Consider the following 27,042-nt stretch of genomic DNA (forward strand, 5'->3'; position numbering starts at 1 on the left):
TATGACATCCCTAAAAACAATACGTTTCCTGTTTGGAATGATTTTCCAGTTTCTTTTTCTGCTTGTTTGGAATGATTTTTGTTTAAGACAGACTGAAGCAATTCGTTTACCAATTGCGTGGAGTGAATTATTTGTGTGTTGGCGTGCTCAGGATGAGATGCCACACAAATTTGCCAAATTCAGAGCCAAAGTACGACTAAACTGTCGGTTAGTGTTCTGATTCACATTCCGATTTGTGTTCTACAGTGTTCGTAATATATAATTTAATTGAAATTAAGTAGTTTGTCGATCATAGAAATAGACTGATAGACTGACAGAGTGAACAAATTGCTTAATGCTATGCGTGTGGTTAAATACATTTCCTCAAATACCTTTTCAAAAACCCAATTCACACTATTCGTTTATCACAACTTGTTTATTTTATCTTCATCAGAAACTCCCACTTTTATTGGGGTCGTTAAACCTGGTCTTTCACAAAATAATGTAAGTTTCAGATTCACCTCTGGCAAGGGAGCTGTGAATAATGGCATACTATTTTCAAAAGATAGAGTGAGATTTTTTATTATTCTTCTTTCAGATCGAAGGAAGTGCAAGTTGCATAAAATACTCTTGGGCTGAAGACTTAAATTCAAATTCGAAAAAAAAAGGAAATGTTTGTTGTCGTTTTCATGTCTGTGTCAGAGTTGCGACCTGAATCGATCTCGCTGTCTCTCTGTGTGTCTGCCTCTCTGTGTCTGTGTCTTTTCCCGTAAGTTCCAGGATTGTATTCCGAGCCAGAGAAACTGCTTTGGTAGCAACGACGCTCTGTATGATGTGTGATACATGATCGATCGAGTTCACATGTAGTAATGACCTGTTCAGGAGGGGTGGGGGGGGGCACCCAGTGCATGCCTGCCCAAACCCATCCCCTCCCATCAAAAACGATCTTTTTTTCTAAACATGTATTAAAGGTGTATATCACCAAAGATGTGGTCTCGGAATGTGGAATCACCTGGTATTCCTCAGACCTTCAAACCACAGCTGATGTTGACCATAGCATTTAACATGGAACTGATTTGTACCAACCAGTTTGTTCCTATGGTGGATACTTCATGATTAACGAAAATTCCAGAAGCTTTTGTTATTGGAGATGCTTCTCACCATTCATAAACCAAGAAGTGGTGTGGCATCTTAAATATCAGATAATCCAGAGTCCCGAATGATTCTGTTTGAATTCAGCACTCAGTGTGTTTTCAAGACTCGAGAACATGCTTTCTGATCGTGGGAAATTCTCCTGGGTATGCAATAGGAATCACACATGTTCGAGAAGAAAGCTTTGTTCGAGATGATGAAAGCAAATGTTTGGCGTTTTCTATGGTGATTAGTATGTCACAAATATGATGTTGCAGATTATTTTACTCCAAATCTGGCTCGAAAGAAAACGAAAGTGGCACGATTGACTTTAGAGTTGTTGGAAGCATGACTAGCAGTAACATCTCGAAGGATGTCGAGCTACAAGACAAGACAATCCCCAAACCATGCATATCAACCTGCAGCTGGGAGATGCTGGGAACAGTTTGTGTTCGCTGAAGCCAGCACGCAATTATTGCTCATCTTTTCAAGGTCAAAGAAAAGAGAACGATTTGGACTGTTTTTTTTTTTTTAATGAGATTTCACCCAGCATAAAGTCAAAGTTCACTTAAGATGGGAGCTAAAGAAAACAGATGCAAAAGATTTTTGGCAACATCATAAACAATTAGTCAGGAGATGGTCACATTTTGATCTGCAGATGAATATGGAAAGCTTTGAGGTTAGGTTAAAAAAAAAAAAATACCCCACTGTGGGTCAATCACCTTGTGGTGAAGACGGAGGAGTGCCTGTACATTCACATGGGTGTCATTCCACATGGTCACATGTTGGTCTTCTGCACAATGTACAGTATAATGGATGGTTTGTGACAAATTGTTAACCCAAAAGCAGTGGAGAGAGAGCGGTGAGCAGTGTTGCTAATTCCAACATTCTGTTGGGAGAAATAAGCACCGTTTCCGATTGAGCATTATCTCAAAATCTATTGAGTGAAGGTATTCGTCTCTGATAATCCTGAAAACTTATGCTGTGTCGGATGACCAGCCAAATCTGTATCTGGGCTGCAGGGAACTCTGATTACTTCAACGCGGCAAATAATATCGTCCCCGATGAAATCAAAACCTGCTCTGGAACAATGGCAGCCAGTGGTAGGTGTGTCAGGAATCGAGTCATCAAATATTTCAATGGAATCATCCACCTACTACTCCCAGAGTGAACCGAGTGTAATACTCATTTAATTGATATTGAAAACTAATAAGGGAAAAACCATTGACCACGTGACCGCCTTGAAAGAGTTTGCAATGAATTTTGATTTTATTTAAATATTGTTATTAATTGAAATCAGTATTTCTCATAGTTATAGTTTTTGCCACATTTTTATGAAATCCTTCTTCGATATAGTTGATCCAAATAGACATACTGGTTTATCTTTTTAACCAACTCAGACTATACTTACAATTATGGGAACAATGGAATAAAATCAATGTATAAGAAAGGCAATGAAAACAGCTTATTTTTAATTCACAATTTCTTTGTGGTGGTGGGGTGGTCGTATGGCAACTTAGCTGCCGGGGTAGCTCTTATTTCTTGAAGCGCGACTATGTCGCTGATGCAGTGCCCCTCTACCAGTACACACACTGGAACTGGTACTCATTTTGCGGACCTCAGAAGGATGACAGGCTCAGTGCGTAGCCTGGTGTTGGCTCAGTGGTTTGGGTGGCGACTTGGGATCCCAGGGTCCTGAGTTCAAGCCCCATCGGCCGCTGAATTAATGCACTGGGGGGTTGACTCAGCCTGTCATCTCTCACTCTCACTCTCTCACACTCACACTCTCAGTCTCAGTCCCCCTCTATTTCCACCCCTCTCCCTCTCTCTATTTCACTGCTCTTTCTCTCTCTCCACCCCACCCCCCCCCTGCTGCCGGAACTGTTCCGGACTCATGGTTTCGTGTTGAATAAAAAAAAACTGCTTCCCTTTGGGGTCACATGTCCGAATTAGATTCGGCGTGAACTGAGTGCTACAAATGTCACGGAGCTACAAATGTGTCAACAAATATGCATTGGCAGGCCTTTACCAGATAGATAGCAAGGGCTTTTCAAATGCTCCTTCCTGGTTTTACATCGAACTCAGCGGTTAAAAATTAAATGTTGCTGTTTGGGCATGTTTTATCGCCCTTCCCTTAACCTCCCCGCATGCTGCCTTCCCTTCCCAGCCACCTTCCGTTCCCCGCCCCTCACACTGCCTTTCCTTCCTCTCACAGTCTGCCCTTCCCCTCTCCTCACACGGCCTTCCCTGCCCACCGCATTCTTTCCCTTCTGCTGCCTTACCTTCCCTTGCCCTTACCCTACATTCCCTTCCCACCATGTCCCCTCATGCTTCCCACCTCCCAAATCCCCTCCCCACTTCGTCCCCCCTCCTCACTCCCACCACCCTCCCAGAATGTATCGCAACGTGTGTGAGGCGTCACTTTCCCCACCCCCCCTCTCCTCATACTTCCCCCATTCCTCACTCTTCCTAACTCCCCCATCCCTCCTCTCTCCCCTCCCTCATCCCTCCTCTCTCCCCTCCCTCCCACTTCATATTCCTGTCAGCAATGCGACTGCAAGTATTTAAGACGAGCAAATACAACCTGTCACTTGGCTGATGGGGAGGGAGGTATTAAGGAGGGGGGTTGAGAGATAGGAGGGAGGGGAAGCTCGGAAGGGGAAGGAGAGGGGGGAGGTGGGGATAGCTATGCCTCACCAAACGTTGCTATATCCTGGGAGGGAGGGATGTGAGGAGGGGATGAGAGAGAAAGTGACAAGAGTGAGAAGAGATCGGAAGAGAGAAAAGAAGAGAGAAATGTGAGGTGTGGAGGTGGGCTTTGTAAAGAGAATGATAGGTTATGCATAATCACTGAACACGCACACAAAAACAAACTCATGTCAGAACAGCTGTACATACAATGACACAACAGAGTTTATAATGTAATCCACTGGCACATCTGCAAAAACTTTGATATCCCAGTTCCAGAAAATGTATGGGAACATGAACCAAAAGTAATCACTGAAAACATGCAAGTACCACTCATGTACGACCTCAAGATCCTATCGAGTGTGAACATCGAAAACGAAGTGTTGTGTCCAGATATCATATCTGGGTACAAAAAAAAGAGGAGGCATTGCTGATTGAGTTGTTAATCGCAGTGATTTTGGACTTAACTATGCAGAAATCAAGAAAATGACCAAATACCAAGACCTCAAGAATGAAGTGAGAAGATCCTGGATCCCATAACGACGTGCCATCCCATAATCTTTCCAGAACTACTTTACAGGTGCGATAAAAACCATCCCTGGGAATATTATTACAAACGAACTTCAGTTGGAAGCTCTCCGGGGCTCAGCGACGATGCTGAAGAGAGCCCTCGGTACTAAACTGTGAGAACAGAAAACTTCATAACTTGGTCCATGAATCATGACCCCTTACTGAAATGAAGGGGGATACTTTGAGCCTCACCTGGGAGGACTTCATTCAACATTCTAAAACCCACATATGGGAGATATCAATCAATCACACATACACACACACTTTTATTAGTATAGATAACCAAAAATCTGTCTGGGGGAAGTGAAGCCTCAGTTGACCCATGTTAGAATGGCTTATTATGTACTTTGAATGTGAATTTCGCCATGAGCAAGCCGATTAATTATATGGAGGACTGTGACTACGTCTATTAATTACATATGATTGGAACGTTCCTTTTTGGATCCCTTTGGGCTTCGACCATTTAGTAGCACTTTCAACTCCTTTGACTTTTAGACCCCTTAAGACCTTTTACACCATTTATATCCCTTGACCCTTTAGACTTTAGACCCTTAACACCCTTTAAGACCCTCTAATGTCGAAACCTTTTAACCCCTTTATACCTCCGGACCCCTTTAGACCCTGGCGTATATAACAGACCCATACTACAATGGAAACATACTTTTAGACCTTTAGACTGCTTTAAAAACACAACACAAATATATATATAATAGGATCTTCTTGCAATAGACATACTGAATTGATAAAAAATTGACTAAAAATACTTTTTTCTTTTTTTTAGCAATTAATGTGCAAACTCCACCCAACAGAAGGGTGGGTACTCTGCCAGCATTAAATAACTGAAAATTAACGGCTTCATCCTGGTGCTCAGAGACACGTCCTTTCTCTGATATCACACCTTGTGACGTGATGAAAAATCACCCAAACAACTACAACAAGGGAGGGAGGTAGTTTGATGGCAACAACAAACCAATAATTTTTTATCAACTTCGGAAAACGGATTTAATTAATTCAGTTGAATATGCTGTATCAAACTATCCATCTGTAACTGACTGTTTCAAATTATCCATTGAAGGAAAAATGGAGTTTTCACCAAAGGATAAAATGAATGTTCACCTGTTTACGAGAATGATTTTGTGAGATGTTTGGCATTTTCAAAGCATTGAAACTATAGTAATACTGCACTTGAAATGTCCTTGCAACATGTATAATTCCACTTTGCTGCTTGGTTAGAGTGCAGAATTATACAACCAATCACCACCACCATCACACCCCAAAAAATAATCTTGGTCAATATTATAAAAGCTCAGACCAATTCTTTTTATTGTTTTCAACCTAATTTGGTCCAATTAAATCATTCAACTATAAATCATTAGCATTATTTTATAACACAAATGTATGGCCAAGAAAATGAAGCATTAAAAAGAAGCTTACTTACAAAGTTACAATGATTCATAAAAAAGAAGAAGCCGATTCACACTTTAACAAGAGCTTTGGCAAGTCATTGTATGTATTTAAAACTTTATATAAAGCGTCAGGGCAAACAGGGCAATTGACCGAGCACAACTTTCAGAATTTAAACTTGCGGCTGTAAAGCGTCGACATGGAAATCCACCAGAAATGTCTTCAGGCCTTCAATTTGCTTGACATTCAAAATGACAGCTTTAAATGAAAACCAAGACAGCATTTCATAGTTATAAAATAAAAATGCAAAGCATATTCATATAGCTTGGACTGGTTGGTGCTGATATATTGAGATGACATGATGACAACCAAATAGACTAAAGAGGGGACACGTTCCTTCACACTTGAGTACAATCATACATTTCTATCAACTGTTACCCACTTACCTCATATCTCAAGTGCAATAACATGTACAAAAAGGAAATTGCAATCTCAAACTGGAGTCCTGACTACACGCTGTGTTCGTTATTTGAATTTCCCTGCAGTCATTACTTTTTCTCAACTCTCATTTATTTGGAATTTTGAGCACAAACAGCAAAACTAGCAGTGCAAGTAGTCAAGGCATGTTTGCATTACACATTGTTGTTTCACAATTTGATGAAATACCCCTTTCACAAGAGGTTTCAGAAGTGGGAGACTGTTCAATTTTTTAAAGAATGGCAGCAATTCGCAAAGTAGGTGAAGTTAATAACACTAAAAAGCCAAAATGGATAGGAAATGTCTTGGTTGAGTTCTGTGCAAAAATACCAACAAAATGCAATGGCGTAACATTCACCATTCCAATTGAAAGATAAGGCATCAACATTCACATCGATACACTCCACCTCCAAATGATGCAACCTCCGAAACACATTTACGAACGCCCGTAAAATAACTGGATGTCATAAATCTCCAACCATTCCTAAGCAATATCCCTTGGAGAGTGAGACGGAAAGTGGCTAAACTGGTGAACGACAAGGTGACGACTTTAGATCTAGAATGGCTATGCCCTGTGCAGTATTCGGTTTTGGTATACGATTAACTTCCAGGTGCGAAGCACCAGAGGCAAAAAAAAAGACTCCAAAGGTGATCATCGTCACTCGTCAACAAATCCTGGCGAAGATTTATTATCGTTTTCCCCCTTCAATGGGGATATGTTCCTCCACAGAGGAAAGTTATAAAAGCGTGAAAGCTTGCATAACACCTTCCTTTAGTTCTGTAGTGTTGCAGAACGTGACCCAGGGAATAACAGTAGGATCTTTGTTTTGGTTTTTGAGTGGATACATCAAAGCAAGCGCTGTAATGAATGATTTCATATGCCTTACAAGCACATTTCTACACATTTCTGGTGCCCAGCCCATTAATAAACAAGAGTCTGGCAGAGCGTGTTCTCTGCTGGGCTCCAGCTAAACCCTGTTGGCTCCATGAGACGTCAGGCACGTTGGTTCCAGGGCAGTGATGCAGACCACCCAAGGAGTCCGCAAGGAAAAGTTTAAAAAGAAAAGAAAAGATGAATGAGGGAAAGAGTCGAGGACGGAGGAACCTCCGTAACACTAGTCCTGGTCTTCTGTGGCCTCTGTTGCCATGGTGACATTGCCATCTTCAACTACAAGATACATTGTTGTGGCTCTGCCATCACTTCCACCGTCTTTTTCGACTCCATCCACCGTGTCGCCTTCAGCGACTTGCACAGTCATGACTGCACCATCAGCGTCTGTGGCTACTTTTTCACTGAGGCTAGCCATTGCCTCAAGACGCACTCTATAGGCCTCTGCCTCCTGCTCTTTTTGCACAAGTTGCTTATGGAACTCCTGGGCTCGTCGATTTGCCTCTGCAAGTTGCTTTTGCAACAGCTCTTTCTCTTCCCCGAGTTGGCTCGTTTCCTCAACGGCATCGGCTTCTTTTGCTGGGACTTTCACATCCGCTTCCTCCCGTCTCATTTTTTTTATTTCTTCCGCTTCGGCTCTTTCATCCTGAATCAGCACGGTCTCCACCTAGTGCCCAGCAAACATACAGAAGACCCGCATTATTAACAGACCACATCATGGCAAACCACTGATATGGCAGATTACAATGATCTTTGGCATTGAAACAATGTTTAAAGAAAAATAAGCATTCAAACACAGGCAAGTGTCAATATACATATTACATGTGCAAAAATGTTATTGTCAACCACCCTCCTCCACACTTTTGATCTAAAAACAGCACATGTATGCTGTCACCCCTTCCTTCCCCCTTCTAACTGAGATGGTAACTATGAGAAGCCTACGTTATGGGAGATTAATCAATATGTAAAAAAATAAATAAAGCAATGTCACCCGCAGGGTGACCCGTATCTTGCCAAAAGGTGACCACGTGTGACTTCTTTAAGGTCACACTGAGGTGAACAGAGCTGCTATCCACCAGGAGCGACTTATTGAGGAATATTTGCCTACGAGAGATTCCGATGAGAATCGTTCTAGAGTAACCATGAAAAATATGCGTTTGCCTCATAACGTCACCAAATGACGTCATAATGTCTGAAGCTTGACATATCTAGAAAGCACTCATCGAGGTGTTCGATTTGAGGTACTACACGATATGGTTCCTAAAACTTGAAAATTTGACCTTGGGGTCAAATATGTTTGACCTTAGACGCTAACCATGAAGGTCAAGGCCAATCGCCACCAAAAATTAATCAGCTGAGCGCCAGACCATGAACTATATTCCCATGAAGTTTGAAGACGATCCGATCAAAATTACTCAAAAAATAAGGGTTTCGTCGACTCCCCTGATTTGTGACAAAGTGACCTTGACCTTTGACCTTGACCTTCAAAATTGTGTGCGCTGAAAGGGACCTCTATAGGCCTCTGATATGCGAAGTTACAAAAATTTCCAATGATAACTGTGCTCTGCAGAGTGATCGATACTTGATTACAGACAAAAAAAAAACAAAAAAAAAAACATACAAGCTGACTAACATATCTTGCAAAAACCTCGTTTTGGCAAGATAATCAGGAATTGTTTAAAAAAAAAACACAGTTCAGGAAAGGTGTGAAAAATCCATCTGATGTGCTCAACCTCCAAACCATGGACAATCAGATTTTTACCCTCACCAGAGGAGAGGGAATTCAATTTGGGTCCATCTGCTTGTCTGTCTCTGTCCATAATGTGCTGAGGTCGGCCACAAACGCCACCTGGTGCAGCCAATATAACACGTTATCTTTTTTCAACTGACTACACATCTATAAAGTAAATACAATTCGAATGTGAGTATGTCTATAAAGTACATACTATTACAATGCGAGCACATCCCTGAAGGATGTGCTATTAAGAATTTGAGTAGGTCCATAAAAGTATGTGTATTAAGAACGAGACCATCCATAAAGTACATACTATTACAATGCGAGCACATCCCTGAAGGATGTACTATTAAGAATTTGAGTAGGTCCATAAAAGTATGTGTATTAAGAACGAGACCATCCATAAAGTACATACTATTACAATGCGAGCACATCCCTGAAGGATGTACTATTAAGAATTTGAGTAGGTCCATAAAAGTATGTGTATTAAGAACGAGACCATCCATAAAGTACATACTATTACAATGCGAGCACATCCCTGAAGGATGTTCTATTAAGAATTTGAGTAGGTCCATAAAAGTATGTGTATTAAGAACGAGACCATCTATACTATTCGTACAAGTACATACAAGTACATACTATTCGAACAGCATACGTCTCAAAAGCATGGAACGTAAGTACGTCTATAAAATACATACGATTGGAATGTGAATCTATACAATAAAGCTGAAAAGGTTGGTTTGTCTGCTGTATCAGCATAAACCTACGTTGTCAATCCATCTTATACACACCACACAAACACCCCACCACACAACAATAAAAGAAACAGTGCTGGAAATTCACAAAATACACCACACAAACATCTATTCAGGTTTATTGCAATACACAACGACAATGTACTTTATTCATCATTCGTACATACCTGGCAAGATGAAGGTAACAAAAAAACAGGTTGGTAGGAATCAAAACCTTGTTGTTTATATATTTATTTATTAGACGTGATCGGAAGTGATACTGCATTTGGAATCCCGAAGCCTTCGGTGAGAGAAAGATCTTGACGTCACACAGCCAATTGACTCGAAGGAAACAATGCATATCGGCTCCAGGTCCCTCCATGGGTGTGTGTGTTCCATTATCAATGAGCTTGGAGGGTGCTTGCCAAGTGGCTTAAGCACTCAAGAAAGCACTCCAATGAAACGCTGCCTGCTTGGTAACTGAACAGATCCTGGGTGTGTTCCATTATCAATAAGCGTCAAATGGAATGCTTGCTTGAGTGCTTAAGCCAAATAGACAATAAAAAGACACTGGGGACATTTCAATGACATCTTGTCTGTACCTGTTTTTGGTGAGGATGATAAGGTCATGGAGAGATTCATTTACCTTGGCAGTGATATTCATGTCTCTGCTGGCTGTGAGCCAGAAGTCAATAGTCTGGGTCGAGCCTGGGGAATCATGGATTCACTAGATCATGGGGTGTGACACTGCGGGTAGCTGTGCAGGTGGACGAAAGTCTGAGTCTTCAGGTCCTTTGTGCTTCCAGTCTTGCTCTACGGATGTGAGACTTGGACTCTGCCCAGGGATCTGAGACTGAGACTTAATTCCTTTGGTACCAGGTCTCTTCGGAGAATCCTTGGCTATCGCTGGTCGGACTTTGTGTCCAACGAGTGGTTGCTGAGAAATAACTCAAATGAGATTTGTTACCTGCATTTGTGAGCATCAGCTGTGGCTGTATGGATATGTGGCTCGTTTTCCTGATGCTGATCCTGCTCACCAGATTCTCTCAGTGAGGGAGGCTCTTGAGTGGAGGAGGCCAATGGCCGTCCATGTGCCTCGTGGTTGTAACATGTTGATCGGCATCTCAAGGAGATGGGGATGGCCAAGCATCTGCTTAGGGAATGGCCAGACAGAGGCCCCTGGAGTAGTGGCAGAAAGTAGACGCAGCGACGTGCTGCTCCGGCACATGCTCCCAAACCTGACCTGACCTGACGGTTTGTCCTATGTTGACCGCAAAAATAGTTGGTGGTTGAATTCAGTGACTTGATATGCAAATCCTCTTCAAATTTCTAGTCAATCGGATGAAAATTGAGGATTTTGGAAAAGTGGCCAATGTTGACCTTTGGCCAAGGTTGACCTCAAAAGAGTGACCGCTATATCACATAGTCATGCAACATGAGGTGAAGTTTAAATTTCCTCCGCTGAACGGTTTTCGATCCACACTCTTAACAATATGCAGACATGTATGATGTACGTACGATGCATGTACGACATACGTACATATGTACGTTACCGATCCCTTTACCCTACTTTTCTTTTCGTGGGCACAGGATAATTCGAGATTTCTCAAGGCATTTCAGATACGTCTCTCAGTTGAAAATCATTTGTATCTCTGATGATGAAGCTGAGTCTCTCAGCCTATCACTTTCACATTGCAGACAGGTCCATGGTCTCTCTGTTCTCTACAATCTTCTTTACTATCTTGCACCCTTTACCCCTTTCCGTACTCTGCACCACCCCCGTCAAAGTTTCTACAAGGAGCAAGCAGTCTGCCAGTAACCCACTTCTGGTAAAACTCCCCAAAATCTAAACTTGCTGCTCATCTTCATTCATTTGTTCCACTTTTCTCTCACCTGTGGAACCAGCTTCCTCAGTCGGTTGAATCTCATTCTTCTCTCCAGGGCTTAAAGAAAGTTGTTCACCACCATTTCAGATCATCGCCCTTTACGACCCTCATTAACCCTCCACAAGCCAAACTCTTTCTCGATTTCCCACCACTCCCACACCCTTCAATTTTTGTGTTCCATTTCTGATTATTTTCCAGTTTTCCCTTCCTGTGATTGAGAGTTTGTGGCTGCATGTTCACCAACTGTGTCATCCCCTTGCTCTCATTCTTCCACACATCCCTTATGCCTCCAAGTCTCCCTCTATTTTGTCCCTATACCCTGTTGGTGTGATTCCCCTGTCCCACCTTCTTTTTGTTCTGTTATGTCCAGGTCCTTTCTGTGTTTCAGCTCCTCCACAAGCCTCGACTCCATATACAAAACAAGTGAAATCCTTCAATACAGCACGTGTGTTGAAGCAAATGAGTACACTTATGTTAAAATATGCAATTTATGCTTTTTCAGTTGAAAAACAATTAAAAATCAGACTTAATATTTGAAATGTAAAAATATTGTTATTATTGTGATAAGCACCTTGATATATAACAGAAGGAATGAAATCGTTCGATACATCGTGGTAGGAGGCCGCAAAAGAATGATGTAAAATAAGAAGAACTTAGCTTTCAGCGATCGGCGCGAAATGCGATGGTGGGTGGAAATGACGTCTTTCGGTCGTTCGTACATGAGAGGGGAGCGTTTCTTGCTTTTTTTCCGTCAAGCAATAAATTAAATGGTTTTCACATATATAACACGTTAGTTTCACAAATTTCCATTGAAATACTCGGGTATTTGCGTCAATTGTCGCCATTTCGGTCTAGGTTACGCACTGCATCTACCGGACGGCCGTCATTGGCTGTCACAGGCACGTGGGGGAGGGGGGGGGACACCGGAGACATGGTAGACAACGGGGACATTTCAAACTCGGTGCAATTGTATACAGCGCACGCGCTGTAAAAAGGTCTCAGAAAGAGATCACCTGAAACATCAGCATTCACAATCGACAACTGACAAAGTAGCCCTTGAGATTCTAAAATTAGTCAACACAGATCAAGCAGGTTAGATCGCTGGTCAAAATGTGGCTTCACCGCTGGAATTATGAACTCACAATGGAATCCATGCAATGGAAGCACAAGGCCTCATGTAATAATTGTGGCAGGCCATCATTGCCAAATGCTGAGGGATGTTTACTAAAGGTGCTCCTCCATTAAGACAGTGCACCTGTGCACAAGGTCCATATAGTGCAGGCCAACGTTCCTGACTGTGGTTTTTATGAGCAGTTGGATCATTTATTTACAGCCTGAACCTGGCCCCCAACGACTATTTTCTTTTTCAACATTTGTAATCCCACCTGTGTGGACCATAAATAATGAAATGACCGAAGCAATGGAAGTGTGGCTTGCGAGGCAAAATGAAAAAAAAAAAATTACATTTCACTGGCAAAATACTTCGAAGGACAAAGAGCAAGTGCATTGAAGTCAAAGAAAATATTTAAATCCAAATCATCTCTATCTAAATTTACACCATTATCCGCTCGATTAACCTCAAGACTTGTGGAAACCCAATATTAATGTTCCACAGGAGTGTCTTTTTCTGGGTTGGCATGTCTTAAACTGTTATGGTTGGGCATGTCTTCACTTTAAACCTCATCTTGCCTAATAAAGATATGTAGTGGTGATAATGAAAAAGAACAGACCGAGTCTTTACGGCATGGCTTACTTCTTCAGGTTTCTTGTCAGATTCCGGACAAGGTCGTTTTGTTGGAGGTTCATCGTCACCAATCTCTACCTCCACCGATGCGTCTGTCACATGACCACTCGGCAATGCCAACACTGCCAAGAAGCACACACCCCAAATTATACCAGCAATAAATCAAGGCAATGCTTTTTCATTACAAGGGAAATTGAACACCAATGTGAGATTGAGGTGGAATATTAACTTTCCAAATTACCAGAATCAAATCCATTTAACAGACTGTAACGAGGTTGGGATGAAAATCTGGATTGAAATGAATCTACATTCTGTTGAACTACATTAAAAAAAACTTAAACTCAAGTTGGAAACAGCATCGTATCATCACTCCACAGCCAAAGGAAAGGCAGAGTACAGAGGAAGAAGTAATTTAGCCCTATGTAATAGCATCATATCTCAATCCCAACATTCATGAAAATTGAGTCTTTACTTACAAGCAAGCTAAAATAATTCAAGTAATTAGCTTAAACTTAATTAAATCAGCCAAATAAAGGTGTATGCAAAAGCATGTTACAGAGAAAGAAAATCATCACTCGCCTTTCCCCATTTTAAAAAAAAATTCTACAAGATCAAGCCCATGTAAGAATGAGGTGATTGGGGGAATGAACCAACAGTGGGGAAATAGTTTGACACAATAAGCAAGTAAATGATCGAACAAGAAAGGAGAATAGAGATGAGGGGAAGAAACATGGTAACCTACTAGTAAGAGGGTTGGGTTAGGCAGGGTAGATGAGAGGGTGGGGGGGGGTAAGACATTGTAGGTAAGGATTGGAGATGGCATGAAATGATGCTTCATAATCTGCTTGAAGCGCTGGAAGGAAGAGTGGGATATAATAACTGCAGGGCAGATGCAAAGACAGGAGACGTTAAGAACAAAAGAGTAGAGGTGTGCAAGCAGCATGAATTTCGAGAGTTTGACCAGGAAGGATTTACTGCAAGAACACACATGTCCCGAAGGAGCTGATGAGGGTCGTAGAGCTGAGAAAGTAGAGGGAGTTGGGCAAGAAGAGAGGCAGGAATAGGCAGACGCACCGGCCTGCCTATAAGGAAAGAGAGGCAGACCTTATACTGTTGCGAATCTGGAAGCCATGAGCACTCAACATACAGGTCCTATAGAACAGTTACATCAGTAAGTATTTGTTTTTAGTTCGGGTCCCCGTCCCGTGTCTAATGGGTAATTAAATGTACATGTGCTGCGAAGTTACTTTGATAGTCAGGGTTTTCCTATTTCTTACATCACCATCATCAACTACAACGCCAGCATCACCCTCACCTTCACCTCGCTCTGGCCGACGCCATGGTGGGCGGAGTTCAAGGAGGAGCTTCGCGGCGGCCCTCGACCAATCAGCGTGCTTCGAGTGAGTTGGCCGCCGCTCAGCCAATCAGACCCCGCGACGGTGAGAAAGGGGTCCGCGTGACGTCACCACACCCCCGGCCAATCAACGGGCTTGTCGCTCGTTTTGGCCAATGACAGGGCGATGAGCGATTCTGCGTGCCAAAACGGTCCAGTGAGGGAGAGCGGGGAGGGCGGAGGCGTCCCCTCCGCCCCTGGAGAAGTGTGAATAAGGTTGCGGCGCGATCAGAAGAGGAGAGATCCTTCCTCCACAAGAACCGCAAGTCAGTTGCGCGCCGTCTCTCTGTCGATGAACGAGCTTTTTAGATAGTTGATGACCATCGAGCAGGCAAGGTGGTGGTCAATCTGACGGGCAGGTTGAACAAGTGTGGAGTTATCAGCCCTCGCTTTGACGTTCAACTCAAAGACTTGGAGAAGTGGCAGGGAAACCTCCTGCCTTCTCGAAAGTTTGGGATACAGAGGAGAGTTTTGGTTGCCGGTACGAGCGCTGAAGGGAGCTCTGGACTCTATCATCGCATCTCGACGCTGGCCTGGTTCACCCGTGTCAGCCGAACTACTCGAGGTGGACAGGTCCATGTGCTTCTGGGTATCTGTGTGTGTGCGTGTGCGTGTGCGTGTGCGTGTGCGTGTGCGTGTGCGTGTGCGTGTGTGTGTGCGTGTGTGTGTGCGTGTGTGTTGGTGGGCCCATTTGGAAGTAGGAATTGTTTAAGTGCTCTTTTCTGTACATACTTGCATCTCCATAGTCAGATAACTCTGCTTCTTGCGTGCTCCCCCCTTTCGCCCATTATAAATAAATACATTTGTTAAATGTATCAGTTCGTTGCTGTGTTTCTTCCATTGGCTTAGCATGGCACGTGTTGGTGAATTATAAAGGCTGTTGCCGCTGTAAATGTGCATTTGGACCGACGGGACTTCGTCAACCATCCGCACGGGTCGGGCACGCTTACGGCTCGACTCGTACGAGTACCGTCGAGGGTGTGAATACTCGGTAACTTGCCACGTGGATCTCCAGGTATTTTGAAGATTGGAAAATAACCCTGTACCACGTGGTGGAATTACTGATGATTCACGGTCCGGTAAGGGACCCGTACCCTTGGAGTTTTCCGAAAGGTACGATCTAGATTCCGGGTGTTCGGTGGAGTCGACCCTACTGCTCCACCTAGTTGTTGTGCTCGCAGCCGATACCCCGGTCTGCAACAAATTGGTGTCAGGAGTGGGATTCGGCCCCTCGGCCTCCATAGAGAAATTCACGGATTTGGATCAGGGGGTATAGGGAGCAACCCCCCCCATGTCCCCCAAATTACGAGCATTTTAAATTATCTTCCCAACACGCGACATGGCAAGCCAAGACGAGCTGAAGTAGGTGGGTAGTGAGGGTAGTGTAGTGGTAGGCGAACCCATGGTCCAGGACACCACCCCCATGCAGGAACTTTCCCCGCGACCAAGCTCAGAGTCCATAAGGGGTGCAGGGGCAGCGTATGACACCCCCCACCCCCTCCATCAAACTTCCCTCGCGACCTTTGGCGGATCCACGCCCGACCGAGGCAAATATGAAGCAGATTGGAGGATGTTTAGGGGTTCCTCAAGTTGGCACAATATTGTTGAAATTTGCCAAACTGTAACTGCCAACTTGCCGTCGAATGTGCATAAAGCAGTACACTTCACAATTAATATGGTTGTTTGATATTTTCATTGGAATTTACATACCTTCCTTTTTCAGATTGTGTCATGGCAACTGCAAGCACCACAAGGAGTTCTTTGTCGGTATGGTTGGTTGGCAAACCTACAGCAGATATTCAATGTGCTGGCTTGCCAACTAACGGAGCAGTTCTGTGCAATTTCTTATACCACCACACGGAGCATGGAAGTACTATTAAGGAAAGTGCAAAGCGGATCATTGAGACTGTTTTGGCACTTTGGGAAAAGGCCCAGATTCCCATCCAGCGACTCGACAAATGTCAGGAAAGGGTGAAGAAGCTTTACCATCTATATCAAGAGCTGAAAAAGAATCGTCAAAAACCACAGCAGTCATATAGGATGAAAGAAGAGTTTTTCCAAGGAGACCGAGATGAGCTTTTTGACATTGCAGTGCAAATACCCTCTCCATAATGGACAATGAAGAGGACAAGATGTTTTTGAATATGCAGCGTGAAGATCCAAAATGCTGCTCCATGGCTGGGTCTGATAAATCTCTTTTTGCATTGGAGCAACGCAAGCGGACACGTGTACTGAAAGAACAAGCCAAGAAGGAAAAAGCCATGGAGGATGCAAAGATGACATCAACGGTTTCTCTATTGTCTACCACTAAAACTGATGAGGAATCTGGTAGTGAATTACTTCAGGAAACCGGATCAGATGATGATTTTCAGATGCCATCCACATCCACAAAACAGACACCAAAGCGCAGAAAGAAGACAAGTGTAAAAGTGATAACACCTGAGGTTGCTGCTGCAATGGATCGAGTGAAGGTAACTGACCGTGGTGCAACTTTTGTCACAGCTGCAATTGCCCAGTCCCTGGGTCATAACCTTGATGTTATAGCTGTGTCACATAGCACTGTTAGATGTGCCCAATGTATCAACAGGGAGATCTCTGCACTCAAGCACAAAGAACAGTTTTCACCAGATACTCCTTTGCTCCTACACTGGGACTCAAAGTTACTGCCAGACATCTCAAGAAAGAAAGACACTGTTGATCGTGTTGCAATTCTTGTCACTGGTGGTGGAGAAGAAAAATTGTGGGCAGATCCTAAGATTGCTCATGGTACTGGCAAAGAACAAGCAGATGCTTGCATTAAGGTGCTCAATGACTGGAAACTTACTGAGAAGGTGACACCACTGCATCCAATACTGGCCTACATAAAGGAGCATGTCACATCATTGAGGAAGCACTTGGCAGAGACATGGTTTGAATTGCATGTCATCATCACATCTTGGAGATAGTCCTCTCATCAGTATTCACTGCATCCATGGGAAGCACAGATGGGCCGAAAGTTGGACTTTTCAAGCGCTTTCAAGCTCATTGGCAAAGTGTCAACCAGAGTGAATTTGTTCTACCCGAGGAAGAGCTCTTTGATGGCCTAAATAACCTGCGTGAAGAGGAAAAAGACTTTTACAAGACTGCAATTAGCCATGCTCAACCTCGTGAGGATTATCGTGAACTGCTTCAGTGAGCACTTGTTTTTGTTGGTGGCCCTAGCTTCTATGTTCCGAGCTTTCGTGCCCCAGGAGCACTCCACAATGCCCGCTGGATGGCAAAGGCCATATATTCACTGAAGATGATAGATATTGTTTCGGAACCAATTTAAGCTGACTTCACGACAACTCAAAGGCTTGATGTCAGTGTCCCTCTTTGTTGCAGTTATTTATGCCAAGTTCTGGCATGAAGCATCCAATGCCGAAAGGGCACCACGTAATGATATGATCTTCCTTTCCCAGCTGCAGGCACCTGGAACTAAACAATCTTCAGGAACTGTTTCAGAAATTCAAAGAGAAGAACCCTGGCTTGACAGTTGGATTCGCGAAGTTTGGCATGCTCCGTCCCTCGGAGTGTGTCCTGGCCAGTTCAAGCGGTACACACAGTGTGTGTGTATGTACGATACATCAAAATGTGAAACTCATGATGTTTGGTTCCAAAATGCCACAGATAGCCAAACTTCCTAGCTATCATCATGTGATAGCAAGCATAGTTTGTAACCCAGCACAACCGGCATGTTATTTCAGAACTTGTGAAAGTTGCCCATCACTTGAAGACTTCAAAACCGAGCTACTTTGTGCTTATGAACTAGAGGATATTGATGAAATTCAGTTTAAACGGTGCACATCCACCGACAGATCTGAACTGAGCTCCATGGTCCTGCCTTTGGAAGAATTCATTAATCAATTCTGTGAATGCGCGGTGAAATTAGTGAGACACGACTTCATTGCCAAGGCCCAATCTCAGTTTCTGAAAAATAAGAAAGACTAAATCGGTGTAGGAGAATTTGTCATTATTGGAGACTTCTCAGATAACTATTCGTTTGTCGTACAGGATGCGGCCCAAGGATTCCATTGGAACTGCTCTCAAGCGACAATTCACCCCTGGGTTTGCTATTTCAAATCGGACGATGGCAAATTAAACCACGATTCGTTCACGATTATATCAGAATGCAATACTCACGACGTTGTCTCAGTCCACCTCTTCCAAAGAATGCTCATTGAACACTTGAAATCTAGCTTTGGAAATGTAAAATAACTACTATTTCTCAGATGGTTGCGCTGGCCAATATAAGAATTGCAAAGCCTTCATAAACCTATGTCGTCACAAATCAGAGTATGGTATTGACGCAGAATGGCATTTTTTGCCACAAGTCATGGCAAGGGCCCTTCAGATGGCATGGGAGGTACAGTCAAACGAGAAGCAACACGTGAGAGCCTGCATAGACCTTATGATAGTCAAATTATTTCTCCAAAAGATATTTTTGCCTTTGCTGAAAATGGTTCGAATGAAATGAAATTCGGTTACGGAACCCAAGAGGCGTATGACGAGGAAGAACGAAATCTGGAAGAACTGTTAAAAACGGCCAAAACCATAGCTGGAATGCAAAAATTTCATGCTTTCATCCCTATTCCTGAAACTGCTTCAAGTACGCGAATTCAGCCTTAAGGCCCTGTCACACCTTGACGATTTAGCCAGCATATGCCGACGTATGAAAAATTTGTCTAAAACGCTGGCACACGTCAAATACGTATGGGTAAGTTTAGTATACGTTAAGAGCACGCTGGCATAGGTCGTAGTACGCTGGCATACGTCGTAGTACGTCGAGCTGTTAGACAAATTTTCCATGCTTGAAATTTTTCGACGTATGCCAGCATAGGACTCACACGTTCCGCATAATGCTGGCCATAAGTTGTAGGCACGTAACGCGATCGTTGACACACGTCGATAAACGTTACTTGTAAGTTACTCAGAAGTTGAAACACGTCGAGGTAATGTTTAGCATACCCGAAACTTATTTCTAACCTATGAGTAATGTGTTGAAGGCACGTTACGCGATCGTTGACACACGTCGACACACGTTACTTGTAAGTTACTCATAAGTCGAAAAATGTCGAGGTAATGGTTAGCGTCAGTGTTCCAGACTCCGTTTTTATTTTTTTTATTTTTTTGGTATGACGGTGATGTTGACACTTCGATTTCTAGTGCGGTTATAATATAATATAATTAATAGGCTGCCGCTCAACGATTTAAATCATAACCGCACTAGAAATCGAAGTGTCAACATCACCGTCATACCGAAGAAAAAAAACAAAAAACAGGGATTCTGGAACACTGATGCTAACCATTACCTCGACGTGTTTTGACTTACGAGTAACTTACAAGTAGCGTGTGTCAACGTGTGTCAACGATCGCGTAACGTGCCTACAACTTATGCCAGCATATGTGGAATGTGTGTCATACGTCGATAAATTTTCAACATGCTGAAAATGTATCGACGTACTCGGCGTATGGCGACGTATGCCAGCGTACTACGACATATGCCAGCATACTTCGATGTATGCCAGCATGCTATTAACGTATACAAAACTTACCCATAACGTATTCGACGTGTGCCAGCTTGGTTCGGCAAATTTTTCATACGTCGGCATACGCTGGCTAATACGTCAAGGTGTGACAGCGGCTTCACACTTCGATGTCTGCTGCGGTTATGATTTGAATCGTCGAGCCGCAGCCTATTAATAGCCTACGCCACGTGATCGTCGGCGATACGCTGCCGCACTATGCATAAGTTAGACTATCGTTGGGCATAGGTTGTGAACGCCGTCAACACGCTCAGCATTCGTTGATATAAGTTATCTATATGTTATCGAAACGTTCTGTGTACGTTACTAATGCGTTATGCATACGTCAAACTCGTTATGAATACGTCCAAAACTGGAAAAAACATCAATAGTTCAGCGCACGCCAGCGTTTTACATACATTTTGATACCTTGCCATATGCTGGCTAAAACGTCAAGGTGTGACAGGGCCCTTAGCGAGGAACACCGTATCGAGTCAGCTATTTCAAAATCTACACCAACTTTTAACGGGAAACTCTCATGTTATGTCACAGTGCACTATGATGGAAAATGGTGGCTTGCCTGCATCATGGAAGCCTATCAGGACACTCATGAAGTGAAAGTGAATTTTCTTCATCCAAATGGGCCCGCAAATAGTTTCTTTTTTCCTGACATTGAAGATCACTGCATTTTAGACATTTCTGATTTACTTCTTTCCGTAGAACCAAAAACTGCTACAGGTAGAACCTACACAATCAGTAAAAAAGAAACACAGCTGTCAAATAAAACATTGGTTGGCAAAAAATCTTGACTATAATATGCTTGGAAAAACTCCTACTCATACTAGTATCGCTTCCAGTTCCTGCATGTGCATGTGGAAAATTTATGTACAATATACTGATATAGTGTATTGGAAATCTTGTGTTCAAATATTGTGCTATGTATTGTGGCGTATTGTATGTCCAGCACCCGAGTCCCCCAACATAAATCTTTGCCATGCGTGAACCCATTGGGATCCCATTTTCATTTATGCTGAGGTGTTGGAGTATATGAAGGGGTATTCTCACATGAAAAATAAATCTGGATCATTGGTTTGGCTGGGGAGTGGGGGCCCAAGGTCAAAGGGCACCCCAAACTATAACTTCTTGCATTACTGTTTCTGAGTGATTTTACTTTACGCGATTCGAAAGATCTCGCTTTTACGAGCATTTTGATACCAAGATCAGCCAAATCGGACCACTACAACCTGTGATATGGCCACTGGAAGATTGTGGGTCAGCCGGGGGCACCCAAATTTTGGGGGGCCCCTAAAATGGGCTCCGATGGGCCCACAGGTCTAAAAGTTGATATTTTGAGTTTTTTCACCCAAGTGAATAAATGACCAACATATGGGGAGAAAATGAGGTATTAGTGTCGGTAGGGTGTGTACACTTGACATGGAATGCCACTTTGTCATTATTGGATATTTTGTGTAGCTCGGTGACAAAAAATTTAAATTTAATCCATTTTAAATTCAGGCTGTAACACAACAAAATGTGACAAAAGTCAAGGGGTATGAATGAATACCTTCTGAGAGATATGCAATGCTTGTGTCATTTGTCATTCTATGTTTGTAATTCAATTGCAGCATTATGTTTTTATTTTCACCCATAGGCGTGGTCAGGTCAAGGTTCCTGCGTGGTTGTCAGGTGGTGTATTTAAAGCCGTGAGCTACTTCCATTACTTTGCTCAAGATGTTCATTATAAAATTCTCAAAAATGCAAATTCTTCCTTGGCTAGCATTGAAAAGCTGTGTAAAACGATCTTTATATGACAAAGCATTTCTGGACTATCAACTGGAATGGCAAACAAACAGATACAATAGTGACTTGGTCAAACTTCTCTCTCGAGAATAATAATAATCTTTCCTTTCACACCATGAGGCGCGTAGGGCTGTCAAGGCAGTTTCATTTGGCTGAGAAGCACAGTCCTGCGCGGATCGCCACTGACACAGGATTCTCTCGAGAGAAGTTTTACTTTAATGAATAAAGAACTTTAGAAAATAATTTCCAGGAGGATGGAATTTGCAGTGAAGCTGAAACTCTCTTCTTCTTCTTTCGGCTGCTCCCGTACGGGGTCGCCACAGCGGATCATCCGTATGATCCGCATAGTGATTTGGCACATGTTTTACGCCGGATGCCCTTCCTGACGCAACCCTGGTCACCTCTTACAACACAGGGATATAGTACACCTATTTTAACCGGGATGTACACCGGCCCAGTATACTGGTACTCATTTCGCCGACCTCGGAAGGATGACAGGCTGAGTCAACCCCCTGGTGTATTAATTCAGTGGCCCAACGGGGCTTGAACTCAGGACCTTTTGGATCCCAAGCCGCTGCCCTAACCACTGCGCCAACACCAGGAGCAGTGAAGCTGAAACTATAAAGTAATATTGAATGTAATGCAAGTGTTAACACTTGTATATTCTACGAGCAGAGCACCCACCCCCTGGATGGGTCGAGTTTGCACATTACTTTCTGAAAAAAAAACAGTATAGTCTTTGTTTACTCTAGATGTTTGTGTGGGGTGTGCTTAAAAAGGGTTCCATATGGTCTAAAGGTGTAAAGGGTATGTTCCAATAGTAGTTAGTATCTAACTCTAAAGTCTAAATGGTCAAGCATCCAAGATGTCTGAAGGATGTAAGAGGTCTAAATGGTGTTCGGGTATAAAGGGACTAAAAGGGGTGTAAAGGTCTAAACTTTAGACCTTTCTACACATGAAAAGTTTAGACCTTAGTCTAAACTTTAGACCTTTCTACACATGAAAAGTTTAGACCTTAGTCTAAACTTTAGACCTTTCTACACATTTAGATTCCTTCACCCTTTAGACCTTTCTACACATGAAAAGTTTAGACCTTAGTCTAAACTTTAGACCTTTCTACACATTTAGATTCCTTCACCCTTTAGACTCTAAAGGGTGAAGGAATCTAAATGTGTAGAAAGGGTCATAAAGGTAAAAGGGGTCTAAAGGGTCTTTGGGATCTAAAGGATCTTCAAGGGTCTGAGGGGTTTTAAGGGTCATACATGTCTAAAAGGGTCTTGAGGGTCTTACAGGTCTTTGGCCTCTAAATAGTCTTAAGGGTCTTAGAGGTTTTGGGGCTCTAAAGAGTCTGAGAGGTTTTTGGTGTCTAAATGACCTTCGGGGTTCTTCGGGGTGTTCGAGGTTTTAAAGGGTCTTGGGAGTGTAAAGGGTATTAAGGATCTTCAGGATCTAAAAGGGTCTTCGGGGTCTTTGGAATATTTAGGGGTCTTCAAGGTATTAGGGGGTCTTAAAGGGTCTTCAAATATCTAAAGGGTCTCAGCAGTCTGAAGGATCTAAAGTTTTAAAAGGTACATTCCAATAGTACGCAATTAATAGACATATCGTCACACGGCTTCACGGACCACTTCACAGCTTCTCCGGGTTTTTCGTTTTTATACACCGGTGCATAGATAAACTTAGCAGAGGCAGATGTAGGATTTGATATTGGTGTTGATTTGATATTGGAGATGGGGAGGTCGATTTCATTTCAGCGAAGGCTTCTGAATGGGTTTTGATTTCACCACATTCACTTAGTCTGTGCCATACTATTTTCAAGCAAATACCTATTCTTAAATTTAAGGTCAGGCAGTACTGATCACCATTTTATTATTTTCAACATTCATGATGGGTTGTCATTTTCAAAGGGAATTGCAAAGCAAATTGCATTAACAACTTGTGAACGTGCTTCATTTTCAAGGGAAAGAGGGGGGGGGGGTTCATAAGCAGTCAAGAAGCAACGTTTGCATAATCTGCTTTTTTCTCTCGACAGTCAAGACTCATGGAAGAGCTAGAACACAGAACGGATCACGAGACATCATAACAAAAGGAACAGCAGGAGAAGGGGGAAACACCAATAGCAGGGTGGAGGGATAAAATAGATCAAAATGGACAAACAAGGGATGTAGGTAATAATGAGGGGTAAGGGAGAATGCAAGGGGTGGACAAGATGGATACAGAAGTAAAATTTTGGGAGGGGTGGGAGAGTGGTTTAACAGGTGGAGAAAAAAAATAATGGTTTTGGATGGGCGATGATGTGAGATGGTGGTGAACAGCTGTCTTGAAGACCTGGAAGGAAGAATGAGATTGAAGAGAGTATGGAAGATGGTTTCACAGGCAGGAACAAATGACTGGTTGTTCTGGATTTTGACCGTTTCATGAGGAGGGGGTAGCTGCTGGAACCCATGCATCCTGCAGCTACCTGAGGGGGGATGGACATGGAAATAGCAGAGGGTGCAAGACCAGAAAGGAGGTGGAAGAAGACAGAAAGACCACTAACCTCACGGCGATGGCAAATTGATAGCCCAAAGATTCAGCTTCATAACTACAACAATGCCGAGATAAACAACAACAATAAAATACCAGTCTTGCCAGAAAGCATGATTTTTGTTTACAATTCTTCTCAATATGGGGAGGGAGTTGGTTCCAGATCGACTGCCACCACCTCCAAGTCTGTTTGTCCTTACAACACAGCAATGAAGAATAAGAAAGGAAAATGCTGTGAAAGAAGCAAATGAAAATGGAGAGAGTGTGCAAAATTAGAAAGTAGTGTGCCACATGGAGTTAGTAAAGTCAGAACTGACCTTGCTGTCCATTGTGCATGGTCAAAAGCACAGGCTGCCCCAGACCACCTGCTCCCAGTGCTGCCTGAAGGGTGCCCAACTGGGCAGTGTCTGCCAAGATGGTGATTACACGCTGCCCACTCGCATTCGTAGTCTCTATAACTTGATGGACATCTGTGTCCATAGTCATCGCTTCTGTCTCCGAGGCAATCTCTTCCTCGGTCTCTGTCTCTGTGGTGAATAGACAGGTTTCTCACAAGTGTATCCACAGAAGACCTTAAATTGCTAAGAGGTTGCAATACATCATACATACCAATGGCAGTCTGCTGCTTGTTCCCCACGTTAATCGCCAACTTGTTTCCATCCACCACAGTAAAAGTGGGTGTGCTGGACTCGCTACCCATTTGGCTTGATGCCATGAGGCCCTGTGAATCAAGCCACGTCCATGTTTCTTGCGTGGATGCTGCCATTACAAACAAGGTGGAAGGCCAGAAGAAAATGGGGGTGCACAGGTACCTTGGGTAAAACAACCATGCTCAATCAAGCCAATGAAAAGGGATACCAGCTGGCAAGATAGTCAAAACGTCAAAGGAAACCATAAAAATAATGCACGAGAGAGTAATCAAGCGCACACGCATGCGTACATACTTCAACAAGAAGTTATAAAACAGATTGCAAGCAGAAAGAGCAATTATTAGAAGTAGACATAATCCATTCTTTCAGCAGTTTAAAGACTCAACAATGAACTGCAACACATAATTACAAAGTTAACATGGTCAACCAACAGTGACAAAGATGGCTGAGGCAAAATTTTAGAGTTTGTTGCCACACAGGATCCGAATACTGGAGTAGCACAAGAAAAACGAAATCTATGTTTCCCACCAATCAATGCTCTGACATGAATTGCAACACGACTTGTCGGTGCAACAAATGGCATGATGCTGAAGAGCGGATATGTGTGGCTAGTCAGATAGCAAAGAAAGCTTGAATGATAAATTGTTTGTTCAGCTAAAGCTTTTTGCGACGAGCAAAGTTGACCTATCTGGACTTACCTTGGGTTGCAATTCCCATTACTCGGAGGATAATGCCAAAGCCAAAGCCCATTACTCGGAGGTTTGAAAGTATACTTTTATGGACCTATACTTTGCAGCTTCTAAGGATTAGAAGAAGAGTGTGCGTCAGCGGATGGATGAAGTAGCAAAACCAGACTCGGTGGTGTAATGATCAGGGCACCCGTTCTGAGTCTGGGAGGTAGGCGTTTCAAACCCCGGATAAGTCATACCCAAGACTAAAAATGGTACATGCTGATTCCTTGCTTGACGTTAAACATTAAAAAGCATACGAGCATGGACAATCCCCATAGTTTGGATCCACGGGGAGAAGAAAATTCCTCCTTAGGCCTTAGTTATTTTATAACTTGGTTTACGCAGTTCTTCAGCTAAAATGTAGGGTCGGTAGGTCGAAATATAAATATAAATATAATTTCAATTTTTAGAAATTATATATTTATATGATTTTTTTTTCGGATGTTCCATGGAAAAGACAACGGTAGGTGGGGGGGGGGGAAATAAATATAAATCCCGGACCAGGAGGATCTAAGAAAACATTGAAGATGGAAGACCATTCAAATGCAGGATGCCCATGTTCACTGTATCATCTGATGTGAAAAACAATAAAGAAGGATTAAAACTTGTTTTTACAATATAGTCTGGCATGTTTTTCTAATAGAAACCTGTTGGATCATCAAACAAATGGAAACAATGCTGAGAAAATTACTGTCCAAGTCGTAGATGTGTGCGTGCACACCAGTGCATAGTGCTGGATATGATTAAAAAACGGTGTCTACGAGGAGACAACACGCTCAAAATGGTCAATCAGAGCCATAACCAGCTCTTACTTTTCAGCAGGCATCTGATCGTACCATCTCCCCATCCCCATGAGCACATCAAAGGCTGATTTCTGATCAGTTGAAGGCTGAATATCAGCATCTCGCAGGGAAACTTTGACATACGTGGCACCAAAATCTTTCAATATGAACAGCGGTGTACAACTTTCGATGGAAACAAAATCGGCACGATCGAGAGTAGCCTGCGAATCATCCCTGCTACTGCACTGAATTGATGCAATCGTTCGGCCAGAATATTCGTCGTCAAGATGTTGCATGATTAAATCACCAATACAGTCACTCGAATTTATACCGCTGACATACTTCTTAACGATCACTTTCACCCCAGAAAACACAGTCAATCT

At 42.9% G+C, this 27,042-nt stretch overlaps 1 protein-coding gene across 2 annotated transcripts in view; it reads right to left on the minus strand.

Annotated features, from left to right (window-relative positions):
* Positions 1–6,922: 6,922 nt before the first annotated feature.
* Positions 6,923–27,042, minus strand: part of LOC147015494 (GA-binding protein subunit beta-2-like) — an 80,104-nt gene continuing 59,984 nt past the window's right edge. For both annotated transcript variants that reach the window (XM_085850279.1, XM_085850280.1), the window contains 4 exons: positions 25,106–25,255; positions 24,814–25,023; positions 13,247–13,359; positions 6,923–7,805 (listed from right to left, as the gene is read on the minus strand). In XM_085850279.1, coding sequence (XP_085706405.1) covers positions 7,365–7,805; positions 13,247–13,359; positions 24,814–25,023; positions 25,106–25,255 — 914 coding nt within the window. In that variant the 3' untranslated portion in view covers positions 6,923–7,364. The remainder of the gene's footprint in view (positions 7,806–13,246; positions 13,360–24,813; positions 25,024–25,105; positions 25,256–27,042) is intronic.

Source organism: Eptatretus burgeri, chromosome 12 (assembly GCF_056783735.1).
Source record: "Eptatretus burgeri isolate ZD-2024b chromosome 12, Ebu_testis_v1, whole genome shotgun sequence".
Lineage (NCBI taxonomy): Eukaryota > Metazoa > Chordata > Myxini > Myxiniformes > Myxinidae > Eptatretus > Eptatretus burgeri.